General features: G+C 44.6%; 1 protein-coding gene across 2 annotated transcripts in view; it reads left to right on the top strand.

Annotated features, from left to right (window-relative positions):
- Nucleotides 1–9,217, top strand: part of RPN2 (ribophorin II) — a 63,479-nt gene extending 54,262 nt beyond the window's left edge. Inside the window, exons 14-18 of one of the 2 annotated variants that reach the window (XM_006144105.2) lie at nucleotides 329–424; nucleotides 2,023–2,098; nucleotides 3,793–3,922; nucleotides 5,478–5,525; nucleotides 8,885–9,217. In XM_006144105.2, the coding sequence (XP_006144167.1) occupies nucleotides 329–424; nucleotides 2,023–2,098; nucleotides 3,793–3,922; nucleotides 5,478–5,525; nucleotides 8,885–8,897 (363 nt within the window). In that variant the 3' untranslated portion in view covers nucleotides 8,898–9,217. The remainder of the gene's footprint in view (nucleotides 1–328; nucleotides 425–2,022; nucleotides 2,099–3,792; nucleotides 3,923–5,477; nucleotides 5,526–8,884) is intronic. The other variant, XM_006144106.2, reaches the window with a different exon arrangement.
- Nucleotides 9,218–9,736: the final 519 nt, after the last annotated feature.

Genomic DNA, 9,736 nt, shown 5'->3' on the forward strand with positions numbered 1-9,736 from the left:
TTGGCACCCTCTGCCATTAGCTGCATGTCACCTGATGGCTTGTATTCTCCAGCCTCTTGTTGACATTGAGTCTTCGAGGGAAAAAAGTGTTAGGCAAGCAAGGAGCTGGGACTGACGTGGTGTCTTTGGAAGGGAGACCTCTGAGATTAGAAGCCAGCGTTGAGAAGAGGCAAAAAGCCAAGTGGCCACTTGTTACCAAGACGATTTAGCCACAGGGAGGCACTTCCTTTGTGTGACTGTCATTGACATTTTTGTCCCTGGTTTATGTGGTAGTCCTTGCTGGGAAGGGCACATTCTGAAGTCGTCTTGCTGTGTCTCCTTTTGGCAGCACCTGTTCCGCGAGCCCGAGAAGAGGCCCCCCACGGTGGTGTCCAATACATTCACTGCCCTGATCCTCTCTCCCTTGCTCCTGCTCTTTGCCCTGGTGAGTAGCTGTAATTAGCATGGGCAGTGTGTGTCTGGCGCCAGACTCAGCAGATGTGGCCGTTCCAAAGGAGGCTTTGTGTCTCTCCCTCAGCGCAGCTCCAGAGGGGACCAGCAGCTGTGACCTAAGCTGATAGTCCAAAAATTGTAGAATAACCCAAATTCCCAAGTAACTGAAGCGGCCGAAGAAACTGATTTATTAATTAGGGGGCATGAGAAAAGACCTAGTAGCCCCTGAGGTGATCAAAGTGTATGGACAGTGATGCTCCATCATCTGAAAGTGTTCTGATGAGCTCAAATGTGGAAAAAGCAAAAGCCAAGAAAAATAACTAATAATAATAAATAGTTATGTTTGCCCATGAAAAGAAAAAAAGAAAAAAAGCAAAAGCCAATGCTGATAACTACAAAAATACAGTAGAGGGGCCATTTCAGCCCTGTGTGGAGTGTAAAATGGAAACAACCTGGAGTCCTCATTAAAGCAACTATGAATGGAAAAGCAAGTAGAACGCTGCTAAGACAAGATTGCCAAGGTGTATTATATTAATGAGTGAAGAAGGCAAGAGGTGGGACTTATGTTTAGTGTCGTTCTCTGTGTAAACAGTTTCTAAAGACAGTATGTAAATACAGTGTTGGTCACTTCAGAGGTGAGGATGTGTTGAGGAAAGATGCTTTTACCTTGGCTTGTTTTGTTTCTCACTCTCTTTTGTTTTAATTTGTTATAAAGGTGTAGTGTGCTAGCCAGAGAGAGACTGGGCATACGGTGGGAACGGAAAAGCACCCTTCCTCTGCTCCTCCCTCACCCAGGGAAATGGCCACACTGCAGTCCCTTCTCCATTCTCCTCTGAGGATATCAGGCACACATGCACATGTGTCTGGTGTGTTTTTCAAGTTGCTGGCCCGGGACCTCAACTACATACTGCTCATGTGAGATCTGGCTGCCTTAACCACCATGCCACTGGCTGGCCCATCTCTTAAAACTGTAAACATAGATACATATTCTTACAGAATTTTGAAGAAACAAAATTAGTAGCTATTACTTTTGGAAAGTTGACCATGTTCCTAATGAATTCATTGATTTTAATACAAGGATTATTGGTTAATCTAAATCTAGAAGACATGCTCCAAGCTTTCAGAAACCAGACTTAGGGTATGGGCACCTGTTCCTATATTTGAGTGATCAGAATTCAAAAGGTGCAGAACACGTAGCAATGCTTCCAGCCACCAGTGGGTTTGTTGTACCGGTTCTTGGAGAACTTAGCGGGGTGTCAGTTTCTTCATCATAAATGCAGTTTCTGACCTTTCAGCTTCATCCTGCTTTAAAGTACAAGGGCTTGCTATCATTAAAAATGATGTTCAGGTTTGAGTTACCCAAGCACATTTGAGAGCAGGTACTAAGATGCCTTTCTAAAGAAAAAGGGGGACAGTTTTTCCTGAAGGCTTATAATAGGGTAGTTGTCACTTGGAAAAATTCCCTGTCCTTCCATTGCGCATGAACTTCTAAACCCTTCAGGCAGTTCATTGGATTAGCATTGGCATGGCATGTATTGCCTCCCTTTCAAGTTCTAATGTCTTTTTAATTTATTTCACCCTGTTGTTTAGTGGATCCGGATTGGTGCCAATGTCTCCAACTTCACTTTTGCTCCTAGCACGATTATCTTTCACCTGGGACATGCTGGTAAGTGCCCTGGGCTGCTAATTCCATTTAACCTCCTCTGACATTTAGCCTGCCCACGCAGAAGCACTGTTAAGTAGACCCACAACCTATTAACTATAATGACTTAATAGCATAACATTTCCCTCTTCCTCCTGGCCTGTAGGGTAGTTAATACGATGATAAACCTGTTTGGTCCATCAGCTTAGAACAGATGTCATTATATTGGGCTTCATTGTGCTAGGCTGCTGTTGGCAGGCCATTTACCCTCATTTAATAGCCCTCTTCATTTCCAGAGATTACTCACTTATCGTATCTTTACATTGAGCCATCTTCCTGGATGAAGAGCATTAATGCAGTTTCCAAAGGTTATCTTTCCCCACCGTATCGATCTTCACATTTGCTGGCGGCTCTGTCTGGACAGTAATAGAAAACAGTCTCTTCCATAGTCAGACATGCTGCCCTGCATTGTTCTCTTGAGAACTTAGGACCTAAACAACCTAAACATAACAAGACAGTAAATTCACAAGTCAGTTAAGCATTTCCGAGACTTTTGACACTGTTGGATCAATGCCTTGCATTTCACTGAGACTTCAATATTTTTATTTCTTTGCCTTTTTCAGCAGTCATTGTATGTCCATAGTATCCAAATTCTGTAGAAAGTCTGTAGGTTGATAAATCCCTTAATTCTAGGCATATGTTTGTATGTTTTTCTGGAAAAAGACAACAGTCTGTGACTTCTATCAGATTATTACAGTGGTCCGCGACCTCAGAAATGGTTAAGAACCCCTGCCATAGTTCATCCGTCATCCTCCTGGGCAGATTTGACAGGGTGACCTTTCTCCCCAGCTCAGTTCCGAGATTTGACTGATGGCTCTCCCAGGTCAGACTGAGAACGAATCCTGAATATAAATTTGTTTAGCACCATGACGTTTCTTGCCAATGTGTTCTTTGTGTGTGTTTCCTCATTTGATTCTCATCACAACCCTGATGGGGGTGACTGAGGCAGGAATGACTATCTCGTTTGACAGGTGAGGGAATTTAGGCTCAGAAGTTAGGTGACTGGTAAGGACAGAGCCTGGACCAGACCTGTCAGTGCCCAGCTCTGAGCCTTTGTCATTAAACCTTCCTCCTCAGTGCCCCTTGCTCCCCTCTTAACGGCAAACAAATTATTCTTGTTTTTTTTGTTTTGTTTTGTTTTATAAGGAAATTATTTACTTATTTATAGCCTACATAATTTTATTAAGAATTTGAAAAATAAAATGAATCCCAAATATAACCTGACAGTAAAGTTTTCAACAAAATGCAAACAAAACCTGCATTACAGAAGCAGAGAAATAGATGCGAGGAGGAACGTGTACTATTAATAGGTAAAAGTCTGACTTTGCCTCTGGGTTTCCTGGTAGCCAAGGCTGGGCTGCAAATGTATGAGGGGGTCCTCAGAAACTTCATGGAAAATGTAATTTATGAGTAAACTATTCATGGATTTCAAAATTTTTTTGCACCAAAATAAACTTGTACTTTAATTCCATTTTTCCATGAGCTTTTTGAAGTCCTCGTGGATTGAGCTGTCTACTTTCTGGCATCAGGCAAAACAGTAAAACAAGCTGGTCTAGAAATATAGACCTTTCCGTGATGTAGCAGTTACTGCTTCTAACTCACCCCAGGGTATTGTCACTGTTTGGTCTAATTGGATTCCATGACACCTCTTCCTGTAGCTATGCTGGGGCTCATGTATGTCTACTGGACTCAGCTCAACATGTTCCAGACCCTGAAGTACCTGGCGATCTTGGGCAGTGTGACGTTTCTGGCTGGTAATCGGATGCTGGCCCAGCAGGCAGTCAAGAGGTGAGGCTGGGATGGGCCGGGGATCTCCCGTAGGATTGGAAGTATTTGCCTCGGCTCTGCTGTCCTAGCTCTGAACAAGGGTATGTGTCAAAATCTGTCCTTAGGAGCCAGTCTGACACCTCAGTCCAGCCCAGTACAGCAGTCATGAGAACTTTTAAGTCAGAAACAGGCCTAGTGCTCAGCTTCAAGTGTATTAAAGCCACAATAATTTATGTCCTCCTATACATTAGAATGAGGAAGGAAAATAATTGCTTTATGAAGATTAAAATGGATTCAGATATGTGCTAGAAGACTATCAGTTTGCTAGTTGTGTAAAAGTTTGTCTTCTCTGCTGCCTCAGAATACTCTCCTGCATTTCTCCTGTGCTCCGAGAATCCCTCCTCACAGCCTCTGTCAGCTCCCAGGGCTTTTCCTCTAAGCCTGAGACCACGTTCTCTGCACAGATGCTGCCAGGCCACCTGCGGGTTTGCGAGGCTCTCAGCAGGGAGGTCTACTCAGCAGCCATTACCACTGCCCCGGGAACCAGACAACCCTCGAGTCACACAAATGGTCAGATGCCACGTGATGGCAGCTTGCTGGCAGCTTGACTTTACAGACTGAATTGGAGGCAAATTTAAATGTCACATTGGTGTGTCTTATTGATTCGACTTTATTAGAACCAGGGTGATTTCAGCCGTGTAAAGGCCAATAAGAAAAGGTCAGAACTGCTCTCACCTTTGAAGAAATCATTTTCAGACGTGCCCTGCTTTCTCCTCTTTAGGACTTTTGCTGAAAGAATGTAACTCAGTGGTGTGCCGTCCAGCATGGCTGCCAGTTAGGTTGTGCAGAGCAGAGAGAGGCTTTCACAGGGAGACCTTAACCGGGTGGGAGAAGCGGACCCTCATCTCCACCCAAGTCTCCATCGTGAGCTTCCCGAACTGCCTCACCTGGAGACTTGGCGCAGATATGCTCCCTAGCTTCCCTGTGGTAACCCGGCTCCCACCAGAGCTTCCCTTAGCACCAGCAGTGGCAACTGGCTCCTTTTTCTACCCCTCCAGCAGCCTTATTTGGCATTACAGGTGAAAAAGAGCTGGGACTCAGCTTTTTTTTTCAAAGCAGAGTCCTGCTCTCCGTCAACAACCAGGGTGGGCCTCCAGGGAGCCAAAAGGCTATGCTCTGCTAAGTTCTCTTTTCTGGAAGTTGACCACCCAGACCAGAAAATCCAGGTGGGGAGAGGGATAGAAATCATTCGACTTAGATCATGCTTACCAGGAGTTTCTAATCTGGAATCCTAAAGTTATATGCACTCTCTAAGGAGAAAGACCATGGTTTTCAACATCAGAATCCCACAAAGATCCCGCTCCTCACTCCCTACCCTTCAGTACATCCCATTTCAAAAGGGTAAATTAAGGCTGACTTTTCTGTTGCCTTCTCTGGGAGTCCAAGAATGAACTCTGCCCTGGGGACATCTGTGACTCTAATGGAAGCTCTGGTTGGGTGTTTGCCATTTCCTTCCTCAGCTTATTTCTTCTCTCACTGTCCTTTCTTGATTCTCAAACCCTCTTTCCTTTGGCAGGATCGCTGCAGAGCAGAGCAGTAGATTGGCAAAATATAGGACACTACGGTAAAGATGAAGGGCGACTCATCCCAGAAGCAGGGTCCCTTCCCATCTTGCCTACCTCGTGCATGTCAGTTGTTCTATTTAGTTTCCGGCTGCCTTGCTCCTCCCCAGCCCTCTAAGCCACAGCTGATTTCTGAGGCCATTTTCCAACTTGCTGGATAAGGTTGTGACTGGACTGAAGTCTTAGCCCAGCTGGGGGGGTAACTTTGCAGCAGAGCAATTTGGGCGTGGCTTTGGCCAGATAAGACTTCCTTTATACCCTGTGGGATACTTACTTGGAGACAACAGCCCCTGCCTATTACAGGAGAGCAGAGTTGAGGGTAAGACAAGTCCAACCCTGGACTTCTTAAAGGAATCCCATTCAGAACATTGAAATCCATTAAACGATGGTCCTATGGCAAATCCTGGCACACCCTGTCATTGTTTTTAGGCCTTTGTGTAACAGTAATCTCTAGTTGGGCCAAACAGTGTGGGTTGGTGAGACTCTTAAGTTATGAAGGACCCACGGCCACAGATCATAGCCGGCATCAGAATCCACATTCCTACAGCTCAGGTATGGCTTAGGGCTGCTCTGTTTGGGACTGAAATGTTAAGTGAAAGCTCACTCATCCTCCTTCCAGGTGCTAGTCCTAAAATGGGGAAGAAAGTGGAAGCACAGGAAAGGGAGGGAAGGAGACAGAGTGTCTGATGCCTTGTCAGTCTATTATTCTAGACCAGGTTGGCAATGGTTTCCTTTAACCAGCAAGGGGGACTTTCAGACTCTGTGGCTCTATGGTCCCCATTGTAGCTACTGGGCTCTAGCACTGCCCTGAGAAGGCAGCCATGGATGGTGTAAATAAGTGGGCATGGCTGTGTTCCCTAAATGGGGTGGGGCGGGGCAGGGCTAGATTCAGCCTGCCCGGGACCAACAAAAATGCATGGAGGTATTTGAATTTTCAAGTCCTGTTCCCTCTTACCCTTTGCCTTAGAAATGGCTTTCCCTGCCAAAGCAACTAAGGCATCTTTTTTTTTTTTTTAAGAATTATTTTATTTAACTTTATTTATTTATTTATCTTAACTTAACCAGAGGACAGAGTGAGAGAGAGAGAAAGCAAGCCACCAGGTTCAGGACTTGGACCACAGTTGGCCATGTGGGAGTCTAATGCCCCCAACCACTACACCTCCTGCTGGCCCCCTAAGGCATCTAATTTTTTTTTTTTTTGGGTGGGAGAGGTTTTTGCTCTAAGGTACATGCGCTTACCAGAAGGACAGAGAGAGACAGAAAGACAGATAGCGAAAAATCACCCCCTGGGAGTGGGGGGCTGGTCACGCCACAATCCTTTCTCCTCCATTCTCCTCTCGGGATCTTGGGCACACATGCACACACGCCCAGCATGAGTTTAAGCCACCGGGTCCAGGACTCGAACCGTGGTCGACTACATGGGAGTCCATGGACATAGCCATTATTACATCAACTGCTGGTCCCTCTAATTTTTAATCCTCTGAAGTAGTAGAGAACAACAAAAGCATGGAATTTAGAACTTTTTCACTAATGTGTGAGCAAAAGCTAAATCACCCAGTTTTCAGCACAGAAAGGAGCTGCGTTTGTCGGCAAAAATTTCCTGTGAAGAGCCAGATAGAAGTTTAGACTTTGCAAGCTTCATGGTCTACATCGTAGCTACTCAGCTCTGGCATTGCCATGCGATTTGTTTTGGTTTTGGTATTTTAGGTTTGAGGTGTAATTTGTATACAGCAATATTCACCCCTTTTTAGTATATAATTCTGTGAAACTCGAAAAACTTAAATAGTTATGTGACCACAGCCTCAGCGTAGATAGAGGCTACTTCCACGCTCCCAGAAGTTCTCCCATGTTGCTTCTCCCACCCCCATTCCCTGGCCATTCCCCATTTGGTTTTATACTTACTCTGTCTGAAATTTGCTTTTAAAACTAGTCCTTTCTGATAAATGTTGAGTTTTCTAATATTTTTAAATATTTCTGTGATTTTTTTTCCTTGATTTTTTAAAAAAAGAATTATTTATTTATTTTGACTTGACCAGAGAAAGACCGGGGGTGGGGGGTAAGAAAGTCAGACTCCAGGTCTAGGACACGAACCATGGTTGACCATGTGGGAGTCCAGTGCCCTTAGCCATCACGCCACCTACCGGTCTCTTTTTCCTTGATTTTTAAATAGTTTACGCTACTTGTTATCCCAAAATCACATTGGTTGTGGGAGAGGAAAGTCACTTGATCTCTTGGAGGTTTGGGACTTCCTGAGGTTGGGGCCTAGTATTTAAAGGAATGCTCCAGATAGCTAAGAGTGCTCCATCTGAGGACAGATGTTAGTTTAAGCAGGCGTAATGTATGGCATGATTTATTAGCCAAGAGTGAGAGTTGTGGGCTACTACCCTTCAGCTATTCATATTTCCTACTCTCGCCATCCTTTCTGCATGATTATTTCTAAACACATAAGTTTTAGTGTGCCTAGCAACCTCTGAACATTGGCAGGAATCAGGCCCTCTGGATCAGCTCGTTCCATGCCTGTGCATGTCTCTTGGAACTGTTTAATTGGCTTGGAACCTGCCATTCTGCAAGACAGCGTTGCCATCACCCGAGTCCTCACCACTGGGGTAGCTGCCTGCTGAAGGAGGGCTTGTGTGTCTGCACCCAGCTGCTGCTTGCTGGAGCCTGCCTGAATCAGTCACTGGCTACTGTCACCCTCTGGTCGCAGTGTGTCTTAGTCATTTTCACTTTTTGTGTTTCCCCATCACTTCTTAAAGTCTTGGGAAAGGCAGCTGGGGTGAAAGAAGAAAGATAAAGGGTTTTAATCCCTTTAAAATGTTCTTGTGAGCTGAGAATCATTGTTTTAGGTTTAGATGTTGAGTCTCTGTTGGCAAGAACATGGCCACATGGCAGGGATGTAATGTACAGGTTTCTGGACTGAATAGGAGTTGTCTTCTAAGCTGTATGAGGGCCACATGACGGTTGGCAGATCTGGAGTCTGGGAGATGGATGATGAGCATTCTTTATCTTTCCTCTGTTCATCTGTTGAAATCTACACTCTTTTTGGCCTTGCACAGTGAGAGGTGTGCCTGGAATTACCACATCTTGTATCTTCACTTTCTTACTTAAGTTATCATCAAGCTTGTTCCTTTTTTTTGTTTTTAAGTTGTCATCAGTGTTAGTTATGAAATAGTTGTTTCACATTCTTTTGTGAAATGAGATGGGGCATAAATTAATAGAATCAATAGATTAACAATTACTCCCTTGTCAGTGGGCTCTTATAATGGGAGAGGACCTTGGTCTCTCTGTTGTCACCAGTTAGGAGCTGTAACAATGAATCAAAACCTCTAATAATACTGTGTTTGTCTCCATTTTCTTTCAGAACAGCACATTAGTTCCAGAAGAAGGATGGAAAATCTGAAAATCGAAATGAATGTCAAGAAAGAGTCAAGAACAATTGAGTGTGGGGGAAAAAAAAGAAAAAAGAAAAAAAAAACACTTTATTTAAAAAGAAAAATGCTGAGATTGTGGTTATACTTTTGCTTGTTTTTCAGTTTCCCCACCACAGAGCAGATACCTGTGACCTGAGATAGTCCATTTCTTGTCCTAGCAAGACGCTGTGAATCTCCCCACCTTACCCAGATGTGGCGTTTGAACTGTTGAAATCTGTACTTAATCTGTTTTGGAATAAAGAGAATGGTAATAGGAACAGAGACCTGATTGGAAGCTTGTTCTAATACTTCTAGGGTGGTGGGACCCTTGGGTGTATGTTAGGTCATTGGAAAAGGCATGATGTATTTTTCTACGCGAGAATGTGGCATGACTCTTATAACCCAGTAGTATGCAGTCTTAGTTGGGAAATGCTGTAACCCAAATGACCAGGGTGTTTTTACATTGATCCTTACACCTTTCCTGACAGGACTGAGAAGTGCCTGGAAAAGCCAGCTTCCTTCCTTTCCAGCAGTGAGCACCAGCTGCCCACACGGGAGCCCTGTTGCTATCTGACGGCCCTTCCTGAGATAGCAGCTAGGACCTCTGCTCAAGGCTTTTGCCTTGAAAGTTTGGGCTCATTGTGCAGTAGGAAAGGGAAGGGATTATCTTAAAGCTGGGACCAGCAGATGGCATAATGATTACATCACTGGACTCCCACATAGTGGGCTGGGGTTCAAGTCCCGGATCAGGCAGCTTGAAACTCACACCAGGTGGTTGTGTGTACGTGGCCAAAATCCCAAGA

Source organism: Tupaia chinensis, unplaced genomic scaffold (genome assembly GCF_000334495.1).
Source record: "Tupaia chinensis unplaced genomic scaffold, TupChi_1.0 Scaffold000115_1, whole genome shotgun sequence".
NCBI lineage: Eukaryota > Metazoa > Chordata > Mammalia > Scandentia > Tupaiidae > Tupaia > Tupaia belangeri.